Consider the following 25,303-nt stretch of genomic DNA (forward strand, 5'->3'; position numbering starts at 1 on the left):
CCTAAAGGAAAGGCACGACCTTCTACAACTGTCAGGTCTTGGGGGTTTTCCTAAGGAACCAGTTCTTTAGAAATATATATTGCCCACTGTGTTGGAATCCCATCTAGCTGACTCTGCAGAATGTAGAAATCTAATGAAAAGGAGAACATTCAGTATCTATTTCAAAAGCATTATTATCTTCTGCACTCCCTATATATTGTGTTGTCCTTACAGAGAGAAATTCAAAATTACTGCTGTACAGGAGTAGACTGAGTACAGAAGAATGTGTAACTGTCAAACTGCCGTCACTCAGCTCGCTCTCAGAAAATGAAATGTATATGGAGGAGAGAGGAAAAAAACAGGAAACGTGGGTTCTTGGTATTCTAGGCGTCATAAAACGTCGGTATGGCCATATTTAATAGGTAAAGCACTTTGAATATAGCTTTCCTCTTACATCTAAACATTAAGTTGTTCCAGATGTAAATATTTTGAGTTGCCTGAAAAAGATCAAGACTTATTCCAGAATAGGAGTCTACCTACAGAGGTGTTAAGGCATGATTCCATATATCAGCAGCCCTTTCACCCAGTGCAAATCCAGCATAACTCACTGCATGTTCTTTGTGAATTCACTTCAGTTACTGTTTACTTTATACGACATTAAGGGAGGTGAGCTGCTCTGTTGAACTTAGTTCTTAGAACTTAGAAGGGTAAGGTCCACCACATCACACAGATGCACCTCACTTACCAGATTAATCCTTAGTGCTCTTTTACAGCAGGTGCAGTAGGTATGCATTGCACTCATTGGCAGATCGAGAAACTAACCACCAAAGAGTGGTTAGCTAATCCTCACAGAGCATCAAAATCAGAGCTGAAACAGGAACGCAGGAGTACCTGGCTCACTGTGTTCTGCTCAGACCATAAAGCATGCTGGTGTCTCAGATCACAGCCTCTGTCTGTCATGAGAATTGAGGTAGGTGAGATGAGTCAGGACCATCAGGAGTAATGGATTCGGGGAGTTCATCTTTATGGAGGCTAATGTTAGGCTTCGTAGAGTCATAAACTGTTATGTGTAAATCTTAAAGGTAGCTCTATCTACCTTGCATGTTTGTAAGGCCTAAAGACATTAAACTTTTAACGAATAGTGGTGGTCTTAACCTGCTGTCTTGTTGAAGTGGGTCTTAAAATATAAACATGTTGATGACTGCTGGAGTTGGAAGTTCAGAAAGAGCAAGTATTACAAGCATCGTGATAAAATAGTGAGAGTTGGTAGCAATGAGTAATGGAATGTGCACAATGTTAGGAGTTAAAAGAAGTTAGAAGAGGAAAGTTGTTACAGCGTCATCCAGAGAGATACAGAACCGACAAGAAAAACAATAGGCTCAACCGTACAATGTAAAAATGAGTTAAGCAAAAGTGAGTGAAGAAAAAGAGCCCTGAAAGCTGTCCCCTGTGCTGCCAGACAGTTCTTTAAACTTTATACCCCATCTGCTGCTTGTCAGCTTACAGATGCTTTTCATATTTTGCGAAAAATTCCCTTTGGTAATTTAATAGCGTCACTGTTGCTGTTTGCCACAGTGGTGAGATGTCAGTCATCCAAGCGGGGTGTTTAAAAGGAAATTTCTCCTTTATGGTGGGGTAATAAAAGGCTGGTGACAGTTTTACATAAAACAGGTAATTGACTGATGAAGCTTTGCAGATGAGAAAGCATAGGCTGAATCTTGTTTCTAGATCACATTATGTGTGTGCTTGGTTGAGTTCTGAATTTTTATTTTATTTCTTTTTTCTTTTTTGGCTAAGAAAAGTTGCTAGCATCTCTTCCAGAATATGAAGAGCTAAACTGTAGCCGTTCTCTGTAAGTAGACTGGAAGGAGCACAGAGCACTGAGTAGACTGGCAGTTTATTGAAGCACTCTTGTTCTTGGGAGAGCAGACTGGAAGGTGGAGTTGTAACTGGGCTCCGCATCCATTGAAGGTATGTGCGGTAGCCACTGCTGACTGCAGCCTTCCGGAGTCCTGCCTGATAGGAAATGAACGTGGTAAAGGGCATCCAAGGAGTCTTCCTACCTCCTGCTCCCCAAAACAGTGTTGGAGAAGAGCAAAAGTCGTATGAGTAGAAAAGGTGTTAAAATAGTAGCTGTTTCGCTCCCTAGATGATTTCTCTCCCTGAAAACAGGCTTCCTGCACAACATAAAACCTTCTGGCACTGTGTCAGAGCCTTTTTTTCTCCTTTCCACCTTCCCAAGATGTCTCTGGCCTACAGACATACTTGAGCACCCTGAGTTTGTTCTGAATTCAGTTTGCAAAGCTAGGTCTTACTCATTTTTATCATAACAAGCTAAATCTTCTCGTGGTAGAGAATTTCACATTTTATTATTAGCTTGAGCTGGAAGAAATGAAAGGCTCAATAACCATTAGCAAGGCGTTGCCTGGAAAGAAGTAATAAGTTTCATTTTGCATACCAGCTGCTAGCCGTGTTTGATTGTTGGTCTGATAAATAATTGCATTGCTAGAAGCCAGAGCTGTGTTCTGGGTGCTGTGAAAGGGAGCGCAAGCTGCTGAAATGTTCCTATGCCATTCATAACAGAGTGGTCCTCTCAGGCTTTCTCTTGTCCTTCGTTGAAGGAAAGAATTTGTAGTCCTGTGTCTAGATGAATTCTTAGGATCCGTAGGTGTGTTATTTTTCGCCTACAAGATAACTCTAGTATGACAGCTGGCAAAGGGTCCTGGTCTTAGTATGTTGGGTTTGGAGGTTCTTTTGCCCGTACTTTTTCCCTTAAATCTGCTTTTAATTTTAATCTTTTATTTTTCTTACGAGTAGTTGAAAAAAGAGGGCTGGAGGCATGGGCTTTAGTCTTAGAAGCAGGCATGGTTGTTGACTAATGCTCTGGTTTGTGTACAAAGGAATGCTCTTACACTTGAAGTTTCTAGGTTCCTTTTCACGGAAGTCTTTGCTTTATTTCCCCAAAACAGAAAAAATACCTGCTGAACGTATGCTCCAGATGTTAACCCTCATCTTCAGGGTCTCATATAGAAGCCTGCTTAATCTCAGAAGACTAATTCTGCAAACCACTCACTGTGAGAGACAAGGCAGACTTAATTCCCTCTCGTCTGTCTAGCTGGCTTCCTATACTCCTGGGCTCTGTGGATCATCGACATTAGTATCGTACAGAAGAACTTGATTTTCGTATGACTCTCAAAGAATCTTATTGTAGGTCTCGCTCCAGCTGAATTGCTTGCTGGCTAAAGCCGTTTTTTTCTAAGAACAGTTTATCTTCTAGTCATCACCTGAACTAAATGAGGCTGAATCTAAATCTTCTTAAAAGAAAAGCTACACTCAATAGGGCTCTTTCTGGGCAGAACCCATTTGCTAAGTCGGCCAGGCTAGCTGAGGCCAGTAGGCTGATGTGAGAGGCAGTAGCTTTCACCCACAGAAGCTGAGTGGCAGAGTAAACTCCCAGTTTGTGAAGCTATTTTTTTTTTCTTTTATAGAAAAAATATCCTAATGTGGCTCCAGAAATAAGATTGTAGACAGGAATTTAACAGACTAACTATTGAATTGTTTGAGCATATCTATACAGGAAATTTAAGGGAATGTAGAAACCTACATGCCCTGTCACTTTCCACATCTTCCATAGACGAAGATTTGGTAAAAGTATGCAGCTGATCATGGAGATATTTGAGATATTCTACCTTGTGTTAATAGTTGAGTTTTTATGCAACAGTTTGGCAGTTAGCAATGTAAAATGACGGTCAGTATCTTTTCTTTTTTTATCTTGGAACTAGTGCAAAATATTTGAATGTCATTGCCTTAGTTCAGATGTTACACCTGTCCTTTTCTCTCCTCTGCTGTTTTTTCTACACTGTCTCTGTTGTAAGACCTCTTGCACATGGTACTGTTGACATTATGCAGTGAGAAAGATCTGGAAATCTGCAGATGTGCAGATCTGCTCATCCGTTTTCAAGAAAGACGAATTCAAAACTGGAATTAGTGCAGAGGGCTGCTAAGACCGCCATGAGACAGCTGTTCTTGTTCAGCCTAGCAAAACGGAGCCTGAGAGTCTTAACGTAACAAGTTGGTATACAGCCAGGAGAGAGCACAGCTAAAGGACAATGCTGGCACAAGTAGAAATGAGTAAATAGTGCCTTGAAATACATTTAAATGGGAAATCAAAGGAAGCCTTCTAAGAAGCAGAAGGGGTCTTTTCTTGAAAGATTTTTAGTAGCAATAACAGGAACAAAAAGATGGAGTTGGTTAAAACTGAAATTTATGAAAGAGATTGTATGAGGTGACCACCTGCATCAGCAGAAAAGAGAAACTAGTGTCAAAACTAGAGTCAAAAGACATTCTCTTCTCCTGTATTAGTCAAAACAAAGCTCTCTGCATAGTCTGGAAAAAGAAAAACTCATGATTCTCAGAACAGTTTCATTTTGCAGACTTATCCTGCAAAGGATACCAAATCGCGTGTTATTTTTAACTTCCATTTTACATAGCGTTACTCCAGTGAGTTATGCTAGTCTCCCAGAAGGAGAGTACTTTGAAATTGATCTAGTTTACATGCTCGAGTTGCAGCTGTATTGGTTCGCTGTTTGTAAGCTAGCTTTGTATCAGTACTCTAGCCGTAGAAACAAGAATTTCAGTACTGTATGACAAAATCCAGGGGTTGAAAAACTTAGGCCTTCAATTCCTTAGAAATTCGTAAGAGTAAAGAAAAAAATGCATGTATTGTACAACCTACTTGTGTATAGCTTCTGAAACTATGTCCAGGATTTTCATAGCTATTCGTAATTACCATTTGTTCCACAGTTCTTAAAAGATCCCACGTTTAGCTTCCAAAATAAGTCATCTAATTTCCCAGTGAATATGGCACGCTGGAATCTCTCTGAAACTCTTTGAGACTTGAAGAGTCCCCATGAGAGCTGCTGCATGCTGAGTATTTTTGTAATCCTGGCCATCATTTAGGTATTTACACGAGAACACAGATTTCTTGAAAGTCTGGCCCCGATCACAGTTTCTGGGAACAAGAAAATCTGGTCTCAAACTGAGCTTCCTTGAAAATCTGGCCTTTAGAAAATGTATTCTAAACATAAACATATTACTGAACCAAATGCTTTATGAGACATTAACATTTGCTTTGCTTTCCTTTTAAAAGAGTACTTTATAGGCAGATTGCTTTTACAGCAGATGTCTTAATCAAGGCAGCAGTGAATAAAATATATTCCGATCTGATGGTCTTTTGGAGACCTTTTGTTTAGGTCCAGTTCCTGAGGAACAGTTGTCTACATTAAGCAAAACAGCAGCAATAAAAATACATTGCAGCTGGTACTGAGGTACCATGGAGATGGGCTTGAACAAATAGATGGCCTGAACTGATTCAGATGGCTCCTTGATTTGGCAGTCACAGCTGAGATGCCAAAGAAAGAACAGGCATGAAGACCAAGGGCCCATATTCATGCAGAATCCTGTTAGGGAGGTACAATTACAGCATAATTATATCTTGAGCCATTTACAGACATCCGACCATCCCAGTCACTGTTTGTTCAAGAGCATGCTGCTGTTGCCATTATTATTATCAGTTATTCGTATTACTGCAGTGCTTATCTGTATACCAGAAATGTATTGTACAGTGTCTTACATAAACACAGAACAACACAAAATATGTTCCAGTGGACTTGCAGTCTGTGAGAGCACACTGCAGTTAGGTGCTGAAAAAGAAGAGGAGACCAGCCCAGGATAAGCACAATGCCAGCCGCCTAAAAATTGTCGGGTTTGGCATCATAGCGGAGGGGAATTTGAAGGAAGATAGGTAGCTTTGCGACTGCTAGGAGGGAGCTCCTTCCAGGCGTGAGGGGCAGCAAAGGAAAAGCAGTGAAAAGTTATCTGCTTCAAACACGGCTTGCAGGCACCAAAAGCTGGTATAATGGGCTGGTCAGATGGGAAATGGGAACCATTAACTTTAGGAGTAAATGAGAAACAGCAGCTTGGGCAAGATCAGACTGTGTGCGCACTAGACATTGAGGGTTATCAGTTCGTATATGATGAGATAAAAAAAGATGGAACTGGCAAAGGGACGCCAAGAGGGATGACGTGGTCGTAGCAAACACCTTTGCCACAGCTTCGCTTATAGATATGGGTGAGAAAAGATTCAACAGTCAAGGCCAAAAAAGGGCATTTAGATAATCAAGATGCAATCAAGATTCAGTGAGAGCTGTAACTATACGAGCAGACAGAAAATGTGGGTCTCGGTGCTGCTGTGCAGAAGGATTCTGCCAAACTGGGATATGATGTACATAACAGTACATCCTATCAGAAAGAGTTAAAGTTGATATCCAAGTGATGGCAAAGTACATCTGTTAAAATTGCTATTATAATAAATCGCTAGTTTTAATCAACAACTGAAATCTGCAAGCAAGAACCTTGATTAAAACTTTCTGTTCTATTTTTGTTTTTCCTTTACAGTTTTTAATTATTTTTCTAAAGAAAAGTTGAAAATCGTTCACTGGCAGTCGTTAAGATGTGTTTATTTCCAGCTGAGTTAAGCTTTGACCTTAGATGTTTGTGCTTTTTTGACTAATTTGGAATGTAAATTTTACTACACTTACCATTCAGTCATTTTGGTAGTTTAAAGTAAATTATTTGAGATTTTAAGTGATTGCATTGTATTACTTTAGAACACGTTGTATGGTGTATTTCTTTTTACTAGAGTATTATTCTCTTTTTAACACTTACTTTGTATTAATATGACTGGAAGCAGAAGTCAGTGATGGTGTACAGCAACTTTTCTTAAATTGTTTCCTATTAATAACTAAAACTTTAGCATGCTGGACTCGTGAAGAAAAAAATGTATCAAAGAATGGCTTACAGGTAAAAACTCTTCCTGATGATCATGTCCTTCAAGATCTTCAAAAGACAAAATCCTCTCTTGCTATGTTTAGCAGAATTAAAATTTTAAAATTCCCTGCTTTTTCAGAATATAATCATTTATTAACTTTGAATGAAGGTAGGTATATTTTCACAACAAGATACTTTTTGCTGTAAAAGAAGAAAGCAAAATGTAAGAAATGTATTTCTTTCTTCTTCAAAGTCTTTCTCTGGTCCAGAAGAAAGAGGTAGGAGAACAAAGAGATAGTCCAAGAACTGGTGCTTGAAATAATCTGTTTGATAACTGTAAAGGTTGCCATACAATAGTTCTTGCACAGTATTAGCAAAAACGTGCTAGTCTGTAATGTGATAATAAGGGCTGGAAATAAAGGAGGAAGATAGAGTTAGTGTTAAGAGTTAGTGTTAATTCCTTCAGTTCATGAAGAGAGTTATGTGTGCATGTTGCTTTTAATAACTGCAGGTGATGCATTAGATTCATGTTAACCAGCCTTAAACTAGAAGCTGAAGAGGCTTTTTTTTCTGACATAAAGATTGAAAAGGCTTTATTTCTGAGATAAAGATTGTCATTGTTGTCCAGTACATTTTGTTTTTCGTCTACTAGTCTTAAAACAAAAAGATGCTGCTTATCTCTTGGGAATCTTTTACATAGGGAGGAATAGAGCAGAAAAAAGGCAGGAGATTCAGGAATGGCCATTTAACGTATATAAGAGGAGGTGATAATATGACATAATGTAAGAAGTGAATTGGTTTCCTCTTCAGTGATAAAAGATGTATTTTTAGAAGTACTTTCAATATATCCTTGGCTCCTTTCTCTTCTCCAAGCACCATAGTTTTTACTAACAGGCGAGTAAAACCCTAATGATTTTGACAGTATGCTCGTGTTTTTATAAAACATTTTTTCTAAAAGATTTGGAAAGGTTATTTTGAGACTGAATGGGCACAGAGTTGGTATGATGGAATAAAGATTTCCATCTGGCTACCAGCTAGAGTCGAACAACCATAGAGATTATGTTGCAAAATTTTATGTTGACTATAAATTGTTTATCTAGACTATCATTGCAGTTTGCATCAGGAGTGCGCTTTCACAATGAATCTCCTGATCACCCCCACTTACGCTGCTTTGGTTTGCTGTGTACGAACTAGATTCCTTTTGGATGAAACCAAACCAAAAGATGCATTCAGTAACTCAATGAATGTGCTCCCACTGCTAATGGCATATAGTCTACAAGCCTAGTCTAGAACTAATCCAAAGTCAAATCTCCTGAAACGTGCAGAGTGTGGACGTTGAGTCCTCCGTGCCACCTGTTTCACTCTACACACCAAGTGCTATTGCGCTGCATAACACTATATGCTGAGGTAGACTTAGTAAAAAATCTCCATCGACTAAGGAATTATTGATTATTGAAACTGCAGTCTTGCGACAGAACCCGAAGAGCTTGCAGGAGGGAAGAGCAATCCCAAGGCAAATGGCATTCTATCTAATTTAACGTCATCTCTTTCTGAAGAGTAGAAATACCCTGGGGAAGATACCCAAAATAAAGTTACTGTTTCTATGAGCAAGCAGACTGCAGCTTCGGAGAATGGGTGGCTGTAGGGGAAAATTCCAGCTACGTAGCCATGTTTGAACCTCTGCCTGAGAGAATGGCCCTGTTCACATTCACATTCACATGAATCTGAGTTTTGTAGCCTGTTGATCTCAGAGAATTGGAAGGAACCCAAGGGAACTTGTTAGAGAAGTAGATGGCACTTCTCATGCTTAGTTTGCAGCTGGCGCTCTGGTTTTTGCTACTGAAAGTTAAGGATGATGCTTAGAACGCTAGAAGAGGTGGGACCGAGAGGCATGCAGGGCAAAAATGCATCATCTTGCAGGAGAAGGACTTGAATTGAGACAGGCAGTAACATTTTCCTGAAGTAATACTTCAGTATGAGGCAGAAGCTGAGGAAGTCCCTGCTGATTCCCAAGAGCTCAAGCAGCAAAAAGTTGTCGCTGTTGTCAAGCTTGCTGTTGAATGTATGTGGCATATGTCTGTCAGTTGGCTTCTGTTCACTTTCTTATCCGTAGAGAGCACTACTGATCACTGCCCAGAAATACCGGCATCCCATGCTCCACCGCTACCCAGGCCTAAGCCTAAAACTAAAAAAGCTCTGCTGCCACCAAAAAATGCTATTGCTGCTTCCACCACCACCAGCCATAAGAGTAATGAAGCACCTCATGCTAAAAAAAAGGGAAAGGCTCCTGCTAAGCAGCCTCCTCTCCCACCTCCCAAGCCAACAAGTCACAGTGCAAATCGAGATGCTGGTGAGTACTGCACAGGCAGTGCCCGTTATGGTTGGTGCATGTGCATGGGGGTGCTTGACTTGGTCTTATGATAACTTTTACTTTTGTAAATAACAGTGTACAAAAGAGCGTGCAACTGATGTGTTTTAATTCTCTCTCCATTGAGCTCTGGTTCTGCTGTCTGCAAACACCCTAAATAATGGACAGATCACTTGGCTATCTAAAAAAACGAACACACAAGACCAAGCACATTAGAGACTATATTGTATTCCCAGTTAAAGTGTAAATGCTGGCAATAAAATGCCCTAGAGAACTGTTGAAGAATCAGCAGGGAAAAAAAGGTGACTTCTAAAACCACACGTGTCTGGTTGCCCCAAAGTAAACCTGTTTTGGGGAGTGATATTGCTGTATGTTTCTGCTGGAAACATATACTCGTCCAGGAAATGCGACAAGATGTGCAAGATCTCGAAGAGGTGAAGGATAAAACTGTGAATGCATCTTTAAAGAATATGGAGTAGCTTTTGTTTTAGCTGCAGGAACAAATTATAACTCATTAGAAATGGCCAGGCTTCTGTGGGTTGACTGACGGCTCTCTATGATTCTAGACATGCACTGTAAATGGAAAATGTCCATCATCAGGTACGTAGCAAACATATTTATCACTACACTTTTCAACCAAAATTTAGCAATAATGCTAAATTAAGGAGATTATAGATAGCTATATTCAAGGTACTGATCTCCTCAAGTTTGAATGGTTATAATTTGGAAGATGACCAAAATGAGAACACTCAAATATAATTTAAACACAAGTGGTATTGTGATGAGTGGACCGCGCATATGCCTCGGCCAGCTTATACAAACCTTATGTTTTCAGTCCTCTTTCAGTCTTTCAGAGTCCTCAGTCCCTCCAGTTTTCTCTCCAACTATACTTCTTCATAGCTTGTACATTTTGGCAAGTTTTGTATTTGAAGCACACAGAAGAGGACTGTTTGAAAATATTACAGGACTGCTAAAGTTACAATAATAACTTTACCATAAAATGTCCATTAACTTTGGACCATTACATCATTACTACATCAGCAGACCACAAGAATAAACATTTTGAAAACCCAGAATTTGCTGCCTGTATTTCACATTAAGATGGAAAACTCAGTTATTCCAAGATGAGGGAACCATATAACAGTAAACCTTTTTGAAATAACCCCTTCTGATAAATAAAATGTTTAGGCCCATCGATGGAAACAAATTTGTAGGTATCTGAGTTGTTTAATTAAAATACATGTAAATTCCAGATTTGTGTTTTAGTAGCCTTGCTGAAATTTCATGGAATGCTTGAGACCATATGGGTGTAAAATATATCAATGTATCCTTTGTCTGAAATAGTACATATTCCAATAGTACTTTCTTTCAACGTTAAGTACGTCGTATTCATTTGAAAGAGGGCAATACTTAGTAAATGGAGCTGCTTGGAAAGCAGTAGTTAGTACAGGAGGTTTATCAGATCCCCATGAAAGTGAAGACCTGATGATCACAGCCAGTGATCCCATCCCATGAAGGAGGATAGGAATGTCAGTAACTGAACCATAGCTCTCATGAGGCATCACAGCAGGCTATTTCCACATTGAAACGGTAGATTTGGGAGCTCAAACAGAAACATGGACCTTTTCCGCAAGACAAATAATCATCACAAAAATTTTAATTTAATCAAAATTCTAATTTTCTGCTGAAAGAGAGATATGACAGAAAATTGTCAGCCAGCCCAGCCAAGAGCAGCAGTAACAATAGCTCTTTTGACCTAAGGGAAAGTGGGAGGAAATTTTCTCTAGGAAAATTCTTTCAGGTTTCTGTATCTGATGGCAAGTCCAAAAAGGTTCTGAGAATAATGCAAGTTTTTTTTTTTTTTTTTTCCCCAATGGAAACATCTGACATTTTCCCAGCGATAATTATAGTGTGGCTGTATGTTTGTATCATGCTGGAGTTCTTAAGTCGAAGCATGTAACTGGTTTCGTTGACTATGAGCCCGTGCTTAAGTGCTTTGCTGGATCAGAACCAGACCCCTTTGTTAGTACCACTGTCCTACTCAGTAAGGTTTCTGCTAAATAATACACAGCTTGGAGCCACCGTTTATTTCCACTGCAATTATGGACGGCTGTCTGTAACGTTTGTTTGTTTCCTTTTGATTTGCTGATTTGTTAGTCAGTGATTTGTAGTTGATTGGTAAGATTAGTGCAGTATCAGTAGATTTTATATTGTGCCCTTTACAGTTAGCACAAAGAGGGATAATGATTTGCCTGAAGTCATGAGTTTCTACAGATTTTTCCAGATGTACTGAAAGCCACGCGGCACTCCAAATGTTTATAAACCATAACGTACTGCTACAGCAGAGAACAGTATAATGTAGCTTTTCTATTATTTTCCGTCTTTGAGATTGAGAACAGTCTTAACTGTGGAAGCTATTTTTATGTTATGAGCTTACTATGGCCAGTATCTGTATTTTGGTTCTATCCTACTCTGCTGGGGTTTTGTTTTAATTTAAATGCTTATAAGTAAAATAGGCCTTTCAGCAGATTTTGATTATAGCTTTCCATTTTACTCAGAAAGCTTAGCCGCAAGGCTGCTGTGTAACTTTTTAATGGTTTCATTCGTTCTCTTGAGGTTAATGTATTTTTACTATGGCAGAAGTGTTTGAGTGGGATATATTTTGATGAAAAAAAATGAATTGTAAAATGGCTGTTGTTTGTATTGCTTTCTAAATGAATGTCAGAAGCCTGAGCTCCCGGTCCAGATGATGGGTGCATCATCACAGCAATCAAAAATGTGACTGGAATGCACATGCATACCAAGCTAGTTAAAATCTGCTGCCAGACTCGGCAGTGATTATAGTAAAGGTGCAACCATATCTGCTTCAGCATGGTAAACATCAGAAGTAAAAAGCAGCATTACTGGCGAACTTGTACAGCTGCTGTCAGAACCTCGTGTCACTATATTGTCGATTCTACTAGAGTTTGTCACAGGTTAGACAAACAGCTCCAGAACATATGGGAGGCCTTCAATGCCTCTCCCCTTATAGAGTTCATTTGTGCAGAGCAAGGTCAGTGGATTCTACTTCCATTGAATTGATATGCCCAACTGGACTTGCAAGTCCGTTTTGTTTTGTTTTGTTATCGCTCTACTTCCTACCCTTAACTGAGAGGACACCACCTGCAAGAATATTGCAAAATCACAGAATCACAGAACAGCTGGGTTTGGAAGGGACCTCTAGAGATCGTCTGGTCCAACCCCCTGCTCAAGCAGAGTCAGCTGGAGCAGGTTACTCAGGGCTGTGCCCAGTTGGATTTTGAGTATCTCCAAGGATGGAGATGCCACAACCTCTCTGAGCAACATGTTCAACTACCCTCACAGTGGAGAAGTGTTTTCTTATGGTCAGGTGGAATTTCTTGTGTTTCGGTTTGTGCCCGTTGCCTCTCATCCTGTCACTGAGCACCACTGAGAAGAGTCTGGCTCTATCTTCTTTATACTATCCCATCAGATATTTCTAAATGTCGATAACCCTGAGCCATCTCTTCTCCAGGCTCTCTCAGCCTCTCCTTGTGTGAGAGATGAGCCAGTCTTCGTGGCTCTTTGCTGGACTTGCTCTATTAAGTCCATATCTTTCTTGTGCAGGGGAGCCCAGCACTCTGCCTTAATGCTTGTTAAAATAGACTCCCATCCACTGGCATAATAGGAATTTAAGTGATGCAGGATCCCTAATCCTAGAAGGATACAGGTTGGAAGGGACCTCTGGAGATCACTTGAGCCAATTCCGGCCTCTAAATTCAAGATTCAGTTTCAAAGCTTTCTGCGCTGTCAGTGTAGAAAGGTAGAATCTTCTTGTAGAGTAGAAACCTAATTTGGGGGTCTCTGATTTCCCCCTCAGGAAGCCCTCATACTTGCCCTGAGTCTCATAGAAAGTCAGGAAAACTCATGTGTCTAGGAGGTTAGCTCAGTTAGGAAGGCAGACAGTTTTCTCTATCTAGTGGCAAATTATTTAACCCTGGCAATAAACACTTTGAAGAAAATTGCATTTTTTAGATGATATCCGGACAAGTTTTAAGGGTGCTAGAGTACTAAAATCAAGTTTTCGCTCCCCTCCACTGTTCCTGGGCAAGTATTCATCATTTCAGTTTTTCTGCCTCTAAAGCTGAAATTTGAACTGTAGTATTTACTTATCAAGTATATGGTGAAGGATTATGAAAGTACAAAGTGTAATTTTTTCATTTTTTGAAGTATCAGCACGCAAGTCAATTCAGGCAGAAATGGTGCAAAAAATGATGTAGCTGCAAGACTGTAAAATGCTTTTTCTTTTCATGTTTTAGCTAGTTCCTCTCATGCAAAAAAACCACCAGTCTCCAAGTCCTCTTCATCACCATCTCCTTCGTCCACATCATCTCATCCCAAAGCCTCTAAGGAGACTTCCAGCAAATCAGGCTCATCGGGGACCCCCAGGGGCAAGAAAAAACCTGGGAAACAGTCAGCCCCACGAACAGCACCAGATGGGGCTGCTTCTCCCCCTTCAGGTGCCACAGCCAACAGGTTGGAAGTGAAGGCAGAAAAATCTGAGTCTGAGCAACCTTCCATAGTAATTTCTGAAACGGAGGACATCACAGAGCAGCAGAGCAAGCTAGTTGTTCCCCCTCCTCCCACTGCTGCCCCTCCACCTCCTCCACCTCCACTTCCGCCTCCTTTTCCTGCTGCAGCCAGTCATTCCAGTGCCTCAGACACACAAGCTGTGTCAGACAGCTGTGGAGCAGGGCCATCTGTTGCTGGATCAGATTATAAACCTCTTCTCCAGACTGAACATGGCACAGATGAGAACCTGAGCAGTACAGCCCTAGACAGCAGTCCAGATGCTGGGGGAGAAGACACGGAAAGGTAAGGCTGTATTGCTGTCAGTGATGAGCAGTGATAAGCTCACTGCTAAGGAAGCCAGATTTCTAGTGTTACCTTGGTTTAAGGGATGCTAAAGGCACATGGGGATCGTTTATTTCTTTTGCTGGCTGGCCCTGAGAAGAAAATCTGTGTGCATTTCTTAGTGGATGAGGGCAGTGTTGCATCCCAGCACAGTCTGTTCCATGACAACATCTTTGTACCACTCACCTGTAATACCTAATGTTGCTCCAGAACGTCATTTGTCATAACCTGCCTCCTGCATGGTTGCCTGGCTTAATATGGCCGGTGCAGTCAACAGCTCAGCTAGGTAGCAGGTAACTCTTTTGTTTCTCTTTCATAAAAGCAAACAAGAATTGATGCTGAATTACAAGGGTTTTACTTTTTTTGTGGAAATCCTTAAAAATCTCGCTACTAAAGCTCTCAATTCAATAGCTGGATTTACTTGCCACCTCTCAAATGACATTTCCAGGCTTTGGTTAGTAGATGTTTGGTTTTCTAAGTCTGACATACCATAAAATCAAGTAAAGAGCAAGGTCGTAATTACAAATTTTAAACAAAATAGTTGGCAGCAAAAAAAGCAACTAGCTTCTTCATCTGTCTGTTCCTTGCCACAAGAACCAGTATCTTTCAAAATGCCCCAAGAAGGTTTAGTCTAGATGCCAGTGGCCTGGAGAATCTCTCTTGAGTAGAGAAACTTACTGGTACGGGTGTGCTAGTATTACATTCCTGTGCTGGCTTCTTCTCCCCGTGCTCTACCCTTCATTTACATAAAGGATTTTCCCAAGGTAGAGGACACGTTGGTGCTAATTTCCACGTTCTTCAGTGATGGAAATGAACATTTTGGACTCAGCAGCAATCAAATTGTGTTTGCAACAGAGTCACACTCACAGGATAGGGAAGTTTGTACTTCCTTCCACTCTGAGACTCAGTCCTCTTACCTCCAGCATTATTAGCTGCTCTTCTGTTCTTACTAGCTGCTATGTACTGTTGGTCCCATCCCTCAAGAAATAAATAAGAACAGTGATTTCTTTACATAACCTTCGCAGCTCATCATTTCAGACTGTTTGCATCTTCCTAACATATACATACATATATATGCACGCATACATTATATATGTTATATATGTGCACATTATTATATATATTTATGTTTTGAGAGAGAGAGAAGTCAGTTTGAATAATAGGGCTTTTATTTCATATTTGCTTATACGGTTTGTCTCCCTTTTGTGTTCTGTGCTGCTTCCATTACTGTGACATCCTGTTTGCTTACGAATTAACAGTTTGGCTACCACAGAAGAAAAAGAGGAGGATGCACCTAACCAAACACATGCTGAACCAGGGGAGGAAGCTTCTGAAGCTGCTGCCACTCCTGAGAGTGAAAGTAGCAGAGAGAGCCACAGCAGCGACTCGGACTCTGATGGGCCCATACTCTACACAGATGATGATGATGATGACGACGATGATAATGGAAGTGCTGAAAGTAAGCCTCTGACAAGAGGGGTGTACCAGGAAGGGTTGGCTGCCTTAGACTATATCTAATATACCTGTTTGAGCGGGGCTGGGTCAGAAGTCCTGCTAAGCTGCTGTGGTTGCATCCAGGCTGATAACTGGAGCTCTGTAGTTGTGTGTCGTTTAAAGACACCTACACCCAGCCAGCTTTTGTGCAGCTGTTCTGAAGTTGTAGCCCGAGGGGAAGAGAAGACTTTGGGATGGGATTGCTAGTAAGCACATCACTCTGCAGGTGACTGCGTTCCAGGATTTGGTTTTACTGCAGGGCTTCCTGAGGTGCAGTTGCAGACTACCTATTGCACGTTGCAGTATGTGAGCATGCCTGGCCCATGTTAGCGCAGGGTAAAGAGAAGGATACGGTTGCATGAGATAACTTTAGATGAATTAATATTTTACCACGACTGAGAAGTGAGTGTCCTGCTTCTCCCTTCCTAGACAATTGCGGTTAGAAACCGGCTGGGACGAATGCAATGGTGGGAGCAGATCAAGCACTGCGTGGGTGGGAGTAGAGGCTGCAGGAGCAGGTTCAGGAAAAAAGAGGATGGAACAAGGCCTCCACATTTGGGCGTCAGTGAGCTATTAATTCGGTTCATCCATGCTCGACCCTTAAAGCACCTCTGCTTTTACACGTTTGAACTGAATTGTGCTAGAGATTACAGGGTTTCTTGTGGGAGTGAGGTGAATGAGGAAGTTGTTTTGCAGCAGCTCTCCTCTGTCAGTTGAAATGGCTGAGCTCAGAGTCTCCCAGTCGCTTGGTGTCACGTAGCCACCATCCAGGCTGCAGGTTACGTTCCTCCAGGAGGACTAGCTCTCACTGCGCACCAATCCCAGCAACTTCTGTGAGCCCGTGCAGGAGCCCCAGGGCAAGGTTCAAGGGTGTAATAGTGTGAGCACAGGTTGTGGTGGACAACACAGGAAACCCATCAATCAGCTGCCGACTTCCCTGTCTGAAAGTCATTTGTTCCTTTTGATTAGAAAGCTTTAAGCATTATAGCACCTTTGCAGAAAGAGCAGATCGCAGGGGACTACATCAAAGCTTATAGTTTAGAAATTTCAGCTGCGTTCATGGCTGTGTCACCACCCTAATTTCGCAGACATCCTTGCTGCTGCTGGAGGGGGTTGTCCTGCCTAATTCCTGCTCCCAGCTATTCATTCTTCTCTTAGGCCAGCACTCATGCTTATTTTTTTGATGGTGGCTGTTGCTGAGCTGGTTTTCAGCTGAAACTGTTCCCTGATCCACCTCCCCAGCAGCCGCACCAACACTAACACTGGAGCAAAGGAAGTGGCAGCAACAAGTAGTTATGGGGCAGAAAGAAGGGCAACTCTACCCCTACCACCTGCTGTGTGGCCTTATGCCAGAGTAAAATGAGAGTCGACCCATGGCTTGACAGTCTTGCCCACAGACATTCAGGAGGAAGTGGCTTACTGTGCTTAGGTAAGAAGGCTTGAACGCAAAAGTGCCGTGTCTGATTTCTGTACGCAGAAATGATGATGAGGGATGAGGGAGAATGAACATTTCATTCGTTTGGCCACTGGTCTGGCTGAAGATGAAGAGCCGTGTAGCTCAAGAGACTGAAGTCTTCTGCGGTTCTGCCTTTGGTTTGAATACGAACCGAAAATTAGTGTATTCAGACAGCTGCACAGCATCTTATGAAAAGTGAGTTCGGAGCCTCTGGTATTACCAAACTGTCTTACATCATAAAAAGCCTGCTTACGGAGAGCATATGCAGTACCCTCAGTCAGAATATCAAGAGACAAGGGAAGGACATATTTGCTTCCATAGCTGGCTGAAGGGAATGCTGGGAAAATTGGCTGTTGTCTCCACTGTATCTGTTTTGTGGATAAACAGATTGCTTCAATGGCTGGGGGTTCCTGCCTGGAATATTTTACAAGCCCTAAGAGCACTTTCTAAAAGGTACCTTTTAATTTATGAATTAGTCAATGCTAAAGATGAAAAGTATTGCACAAGAACTAAGTGATGTTAACTTGAAAAAAAAAAGAAAAGAGAAGGCTTAAGGAAAAGATGAGAGAATGAGAATAAACCATATAAGGTTTAGGAGAAAAAGCAGTAGTTTACTAACAATGTAAAATAGGCGAATAAACCAACCTGTAATGTATCAGATTTCAAAGACACTTAAGCACAGATTTGTCATTTTTATCCTATGACAGCACAGATGACAAGCGATGCTTGTAAAACTACTCTGTAATTTTGGTTGCTAGCTTTTTCGTGTAGGTCTTTCAGCTTTTTATTGTTGTGAACTGAGCTGAAGCTACTTTTCTTCTGATGTTAATTAAAATTCCTCTCCAGCATGTGGGAACAAAGCTGCTTTAGGGATATACTAAAGTCCTTACTCAGAATTTGTGTCTGTAACCTAAGCATGAATGAACTAAGTGTACCCTCCTCCTCCTCTCCTCAGGCTCTCTGGCAAGTAAAATTCGTCGCAGGGACACTCTTGCTATCAAACTTGGCAACAGACCATCTAAGAAAGAATTGGAAGACAAAAACATCTTGCAGCGTACATCTGAAGAGGAGAGGCAGGAAATCAGACATCAGATTGGAACGAAGCTAGTGAGGTATCTGTTGCAGCGTAAACGTGTTTTCACTAAGAGGAGGTGAGGCAAGAGACTCAAGAACATTGGGATCACATTTTAAATTCGGCCTGATACATGCTGCAGGATCTTCATGGTAGAACTTGCTGGAGAACAATATTTTTATTTCTCACAAAGTTTTTGTTCTTTATGAAATAAAACTTAGAGCTTCTGAAATGTTAAGAAAAGAGGAAGAGAATAAGACTTAGTCCAGAACAACCAATACGATGGTTCAAGCTTCTCCTCAAAACTGGCTGCTTGGGGCTTGAACTTGTATATCCCCATCTCAGATGAGAGCTGTAGTTCCTGGCATATAGAGTCTCTCTTTGTATCTTCTTTTCTTCTGTCCCTCCCCATCCTCCTCCTGCTCTTTAAATGTTTAATTATTCATATACTGGTTCCAACAAAAGAAACTAACAGAGACTGACTTTGTAGACCTGGGTTTAGTGTGCTCATCTCTGAGCCATGTCATGCTCTTAACCGCTATAGGATATGCGCTACGCTCTCTTTCCGGACTGGAGAACGTTTCATGAAAACCAGCTAGTTTTGACTTGTATTTTCCAAGAATTTTGTTAAAAATTTCTTCACCAATATTAATTTGGGCTCTCATAATTCCTTGAGAATAGACTACAGTATCTCTACATTTTCCCAGACCTGCCCTTTTCTCTTGTGCCCAGAAATATTGTCCAGACAGATTTGGAGGATGTCCTGTGTTTGTTAGGGATTTCCACATATTTGGTAGTCCGGTCAGTACTATTGCAGTACAGAAGTACAGAAGCCCTATATCAGCGCTTAGAACATCATTCTGTGAATTGCATAGCTCGCTAAATAATTTTATTTAATTTCTTAACATGCATCTATTGTGTAGAATCCATGGGCCATTTTTCCTCTACTAATAAAGCAGCATGGTTGTTATCACTGATTTCCTGACCAAATTCCAGCTCTGGTAATCACATCCTGCTTATCTGTCTTTCTTTCTGTGGCTTAAACTGAACAAACTGTTCTTTGATTCCTGTCTTAAACTGTCTTGTGTAACATTGCTGGTTCTGCAAGCGAGCTGGCACATTCACCACATCATAGTAGTATTTGGATGACGGGCAGTAATATACCTGGGTCAACTTCAGGACCCCCCTCACAGAGTTTATGATGTGAGTTACAATTTCCGAATTGTGTTCATGTCTGAAATCACAACCAAGTTTAGTGCATGTTCTTTTAAAACTCATAATGTTGTAGTCAGCACCTGGCAGCATAAAGATCTGATTCAAAACTTACTGAAACTAATGGAAATCTTTCCCATAGTTCAGTTAGTGTGGGATCAGGTCTTAATTTTGGAATTTCCTACAATGTGGGATTGACCACTTGTTTTATACCTGCCTGTCTTTTCTTCAAAATCTAAAAATCACAAGTATACAATGGAAGCTTTGTACATAATTTGATCTGGTGTTCGAGCTGTTTTTAAAAGACAGTCCAGTGTTACAGCAGTTCTTTGCCAGAACTCCCCCACAGCGTGACTGAAAACCACTCTCTCCATAGCTGTGTTTTCCTCACCTGCTTTCCTCTCTAGAAAGTCCACGCTTCAAAGCTCAGCTCCCTAGTCCCATTTCATGGCCTGCCACCCTGTCTCCTCTGCTGGCACCCATGCCACCTGCATCTTCCCCTTTGTCTCTGAAGGTCACAGACATGCTAAGGGTTCTCAGAGCGTGGCTTGAATTGGATGGGTTTCATGAGGCCAAAGATAACCTGTAGTTAATCGTGCGAAGTTGCACTGGATGGAGAGGCTGCCTTTTGGGACTTTCAGCTCTAAGACAGGTGCAAAATTAATTTTACTGGTGTAATTCCTTCTTGCTCCTTTTCAGCCCCAGATGAACTTGCTTAGTAAACATAAAGCCAAAACTAGCCATGTTCTCCACTATACAAATAACTAAAAAAAGGAAGTTTTGATTAAAACTCCACAATTTTAATGTGTGTAGCAGCTGGTAAGGAAAATGCATCTGTTGATTGTTTTTAAAAAAACAGACCCAAAATGAATAGGATTTACATTCAGAATATCAGCTGTGTTTGCACAGCTTATTATAATTATAATGCATAGGGAAAAAAAGTTTTATGAGCTCTTCCATAAAATTATATTTGTAAGTGGGGAGTTAAAATTTGCTGGCACTGTTTCTGTGGTATTACGCAAGTGTCAATCACTTTTGTGTTCAAATGGCAATAGTACAGGTATTAAAACGAATGCCCACTCAGTACTGAGGTTACATGTACACACACACAACTGTGTCTGGAAATTACCTGTGTAATTGAATACCTCTGTTGGAAAAGAATAGCATGGCTACATGAGAAACACCATTTAAGCTGTATTACAAATCATAAGATTTTATTTGGTTTAATTGGTCTGGTTTTAAATTAGTTGCTTGCTCTGTTCTCACAGGAGACTTAGCCAGAGGCCTACAACTGAAGAGCTAGAGCAAAGAAATATCCTAAAGCGTAAGTGTTTTATGCAAATTTAAACTACTGTTTACTTAGAAAGAGAGCACAAGATATGTTGGATTCATCTGGAAGCCTGATCATTGTTACTCTACTGTTAGTTTCATAATGGGGCAGAAATGATGCTCTAGAAAATAACACATCAACGCTAGACCTATGTGTTAACTTGTAATGGCAGCTATGAGGACTGCATATATTCAAGGTGCTAAATTTTCCTGGTCACAATCCCAATTCTTGGAGCTGGTTGCATAGACTAGGAATGAATTAGATACTCCTTAGAAGTAGTTCTAGGCCGTTTAAAGTTCCACTAATTGTTACGAGGGGGAAGAAGGAGTATCAGGAGGAGGTGGGATACAAGGGATGGTGAAGTAGAAAGCGGAAAGATGAAGTGTTCGCAGAGAGTGAATAGGTATGTGCCAGCTACTTGAGTATGTTGGCCTTCATATAGCCTCTTCACATAAATGTGTTTGTCTTCTTCCTTACTGAAACCTGCACAGGATATCCTCACTGAGCATCTTCCTACTGGTGAAAGAAATCCTTCCTCAATGTCGTTGATGAAAAAGTTGAACCCGTAATTCAAATAGTCAGGGGCAGAGGAATGGAGAACATTGGATGTAAACCTACTATACCTACTCGCCAATTTATTTACATTGCTTTTGTTCTTAGGCTGGCAAACTCTTTAGAACAGGCGTTTTTTGTCTTCCTTTATGAATGTGTCCATAATATGTATGTTACCTAAAAACGTTCTTTAAAAACTGTCATGGCCAGGTCCTTCTGTCCCTATGTCTTTTCTGCAAGGGTGGCTAGTAGTTGATGCTTAGGTAGAAATATAAGAAATAAATGATAATAGTATTTACAAGGAAGCAAATCCACGTGGAAGCCTTTCACACATAGCAGCCAATCCAAAATAGCACGTATTCTTAAAGTATAAGAACTTTTCACATTGATGTAGTTGAAAGAGCTGTAACATTGTCATTTCTGGCAATTGTTCAGTAAAGATGGAGTTCATTCCGTTGTGCACAGCATACTGATGGAGGAGACGGAAATGGGTTGTTTACCTGGCAAAATCCATGGACTGATGACAACAGCATCACCTGCTCAGAATAGCAAATCAAGGAGAAATAACAGTTATTGGCTTTCAGGCAACCATTCCTGCTAATTACATCCTGTTGCTGTTGTCTGAGCTCTCAAAAGCCAAATAACGCCACGTTTTAGCTGAAAAGGGGAAGCTACAGTTTTGGCACTATGGTGCGTGGGAGAGGGTTTAAGGAACTCCTGTCCAATACATAACCTGAATAGACTTTTTAAGGGCGTAATTTCAAAAGCTATATATCACATAGTTGTAATAAAGATACAGTGTGAAACACAAATGTATTTTATATGATAAACAGCACATGCTGGACCACGTGACAGTGGTAATTCCAAGACACGTTTGGTGGTCATGGCTACCGCCACTGAGCTGGGAACACCAGCTGGGCTTCCCTGCCACAATCTCTAGATAGCTAAGCTCTAGACAGCTAATCTAGCAACACACCTGTAATCTATTTAAAATCACCTTTGCTATTTACTACTTTTGCAATGAGTAGCTCAAAATTTGGAAGCAGTTAATAGATTTCTTCTCCTGTTTCAGCTTGTTTACTTTATGCTTTTGGCAACACTTTGCGGTCAGTATCTCTTCACTGTTCTTCTTGTCTGTAGCTGCTGCGTCGGTGAGTCTGTCTTAAAGGAGCAAGGGAGAATTAAAAATAACTGTGGGAAAGCAGAATTATTATAAATTACAAAAAATAGCAGAATAATTGACGAGACCATGTAGAATCCCCAACTGCTTTTTGCTTATTACTGTCATATAGAACATTTCAAGTTAAGAGCCATCCTAAAATAACAAAGCAAAACAAGCCACTGTTTTTGGTGACAGTCTAACTCAGAGCCCTTTGACATTGCAGGTTCTCTCAGCTCTTAAAGCATTTGTGTATTTAGCACAATTATTACATTCCCTTCCTGTGGATCATTTGAAAATGTTTACGTCTTCTAAATGCCTGCGTTGCTGTAGGCAACTTTTGTGAATAAGTTGGGATTCATTTCATGAAGCTTCGTTCCTTCTATTTTTAATCAGTGGATGGGGAGAAGGGATTATATTACTGCATATATGTAAACTACAACTAAGGGAAATTAGTGTTCTGATAATATTTATCAGACTTTGAGGATAAACTAAGCGACAGAGATCTAAATGTTTATTTCAGAATTAAGTCCAGCCCAAATCTTCTAGGAGGTTCAGAAAAAGTCACTATTTTTTTCTTTTTTTTCCTCTTTTTTTTTTTTTTGCATTTCCAGTTAAAGTGAGGAAATACGTGTTACAAGAATCTTATTTTGATAATATTTCCAGATAAACCACCAGTTACTGAAAATCCTGTGACTGAGTTTAATCACTAGGCTGATTTCTATAAAAACAATTTGGGATAAAAGCATCCAAGACTTCTGATTCTTTCCACACAAAAACAAAGAAGTTAGGATAACTCAGTAGTCACTTGAAGGAATAGATAAAGTCCCAGGTTTTACACAGACAGATTTCTTGTGTACTGCCTTTGAGCTAATAGTATTTATAGTATTGTATTATGACAGAGAAACTTTATACTCTTCTGGGAATTTCAGATTAAGGTAACTGTATTTTTTCCTGTATCTCTTAAGGACAGTGAACTTCTTGGACTGTACACCTGCATGCTTGCCAATACTAGCTTAGCAGAAAACATGGTTTAGCTCTTGGTGCTAGTTAAGGAATATTAATGATTATCTTTGTTTGTAAAATGAAGAAAGAGAAACTGCTTTTTGCGTTCCATAGCATTCCAAGAGGCAAGTACTTTGTTTGTCTTTTCTTTTTCTTTCCCTAGCAAGCCTACAGAGAAGTCTAAACATAGTTAATCCCCATAGGGACGCAGTGGAAAGTTCACTTTTATGCTCCTGGAGTACTTTCTGGTAAAAAACAGAATAGTCCTAAGGCAGAGCAGTTTCCCTTTTCTCTTTCTCCCCTTCTGTTATGAAACAAGTGTCCAACAGAAGTAGAAGAGGACCATATTTAATATGGCAAAACTTGCAGCAGCAATAAAGGTATAGGTGCCAGGGGAAGCTATTTGTTCCGCTTTGGTTGTTGGATTTTTTAACTCCAAGGACGTGATAAGTGATACTAAATAAAACTCTTTTAGTTAGGAGCCAAATCCTGGTTCGACCTGTGTGCTCATGCAGCTCTTAGGACTCTTGTAAGCAAAAGGAGATTGCTCAGCTGGTCCTTTGCCAGTATAGCAGCAGCAGGACATCTGAGGAGGGGACTTGCAGCTGAAAATGCTACGCTCTTATTTTCTTTCTCCACATCATACAGATTAGATCTGCTTTTAAGGCGGAAAGCAGTCAGAAATGTGTTTCTGTGCATTAATGTTTTTCTGTTTCAGCAAGTCAGTTCATACCTGCAGCTAATATTTGGCACTTTAGGCGGGATTTTCCACAATACCCAAAGGAACAAGGAGCACCAGAACCATTATTTTTAGCAGCACACATATTCTTAAATCACTACAGCAACTTTCAGAACTTTCACCTTAAAGGAACAAAAATACCTGATAGGTATTATTGTTGGTAAGAATTTGCGTCAGGGCAGCGTTTCTGTAACCAGCTTAAAACACCATTCTACTCAGCAGTAGAGAGCAGTTTGGAGATTTGAAATAGGTGTTCTAGGTATGAGGGAAGAGTGGCCAGGGCCATAAGTGAGGGGCCAGTCTGCCACATTCAGGTTAAGAATATTAGCAGTGAGAATATTGCCAAGTTCAGATTCAGAACATTAGCAGCAACCACCAGATTTCAGTCCCTTTTCTTTAACTCTTGAGTTTTATTTCTCAAAATAAAAAAAATTCAATATATAAACCATGTCCTTTGCCCTGACCTCTCATGCAGAGGACTCACTTTTCCCCACGGGTTTAATCCCCACCTTGTCTGCCTGGAAGTGAAGGAAGTTGCTGCTGCCTTCAGTGGGAGCTTTCCTCTGCAAAACTGGCTTCCAGTCTTCCTTGCCAGCTTCCTCTGGGCTATGTGTGCCCACACCCACTGCCCAGCTGCTAAGATGACTTTCTTGCTCATCATCTCTTTCCACCTCTTTTCCTGAATCCAGCCTTCCCATAGCTCAATAATGGAATGCTGGGTTTGCAACTTAACAGTGGTGTAACTTCACAACTTGGGATAGGCAGCTAATCTTCAGCCTTCTTAAATGACCAGATCAACTTTTTTGAGTTATTTATTCTCCCAAAACACTAGAGAAATAGTATTTCAGGTGTGCCAAGCTGTTAACAGGTGTTTCTTATGATACAAATTAAGCACTGTGGGCTACTGTTTCTTACCTCAAGCTTCTTATTGCTGCTTCTTAGGAGATGCAGTGATTTAGATAGCAAAGAAATGTCAAGATAGGACTAGTCAAGAGTATATTTTACAAGCAAAATTAAAGAAAATTCTGTACAGTGATGTGTGTATTCAGTTACATTTTTTTCTGTTGTGTCTGCTACTGGAGAATTTCTGAGAGGTGGGACTTAAGAGACCCTGTTCATGGAAAGGACAGAATTTTTTTTACGTGAAACAAATCCCATGTGAATGGAGACTGAATGAACAGGTTGTATTAATTACCTC

General features: G+C 40.5%; 1 protein-coding gene across 19 annotated transcripts in view; it reads left to right on the forward strand.

Moving 5' to 3' along the window:
- Window positions 1-25,303, forward strand: part of PHACTR2 (phosphatase and actin regulator 2) — a 125,999-nt gene that overhangs the window by 84,907 nt on the left and 15,789 nt on the right. For 10 of the 19 annotated variants that reach the window (XM_068938554.1, XM_068938552.1, XM_068938551.1 and 7 more), the window contains 4 exons: window positions 13,492-14,047; window positions 15,346-15,545; window positions 17,992-18,148; window positions 20,589-20,644. In XM_068938554.1, coding sequence (XP_068794655.1) covers window positions 13,492-14,047; window positions 15,346-15,545; window positions 17,992-18,148; window positions 20,589-20,644 — 969 coding nt within the window. Of the gene's footprint in view, window positions 1-8,920; window positions 9,158-13,491; window positions 14,048-15,345; window positions 15,546-17,991; window positions 18,149-20,588; window positions 20,645-25,303 lie in introns of all 19 variants that reach the window. The other 9 variants (XM_009673590.2, XM_068938544.1, XM_068938542.1 and 6 more) reach the window with 1 other exon arrangement.

This window comes from Struthio camelus, chromosome 3 (genome assembly GCF_040807025.1).
Source record: "Struthio camelus isolate bStrCam1 chromosome 3, bStrCam1.hap1, whole genome shotgun sequence".
NCBI classification, from domain to species: domain Eukaryota; kingdom Metazoa; phylum Chordata; class Aves; order Struthioniformes; family Struthionidae; genus Struthio; species Struthio camelus.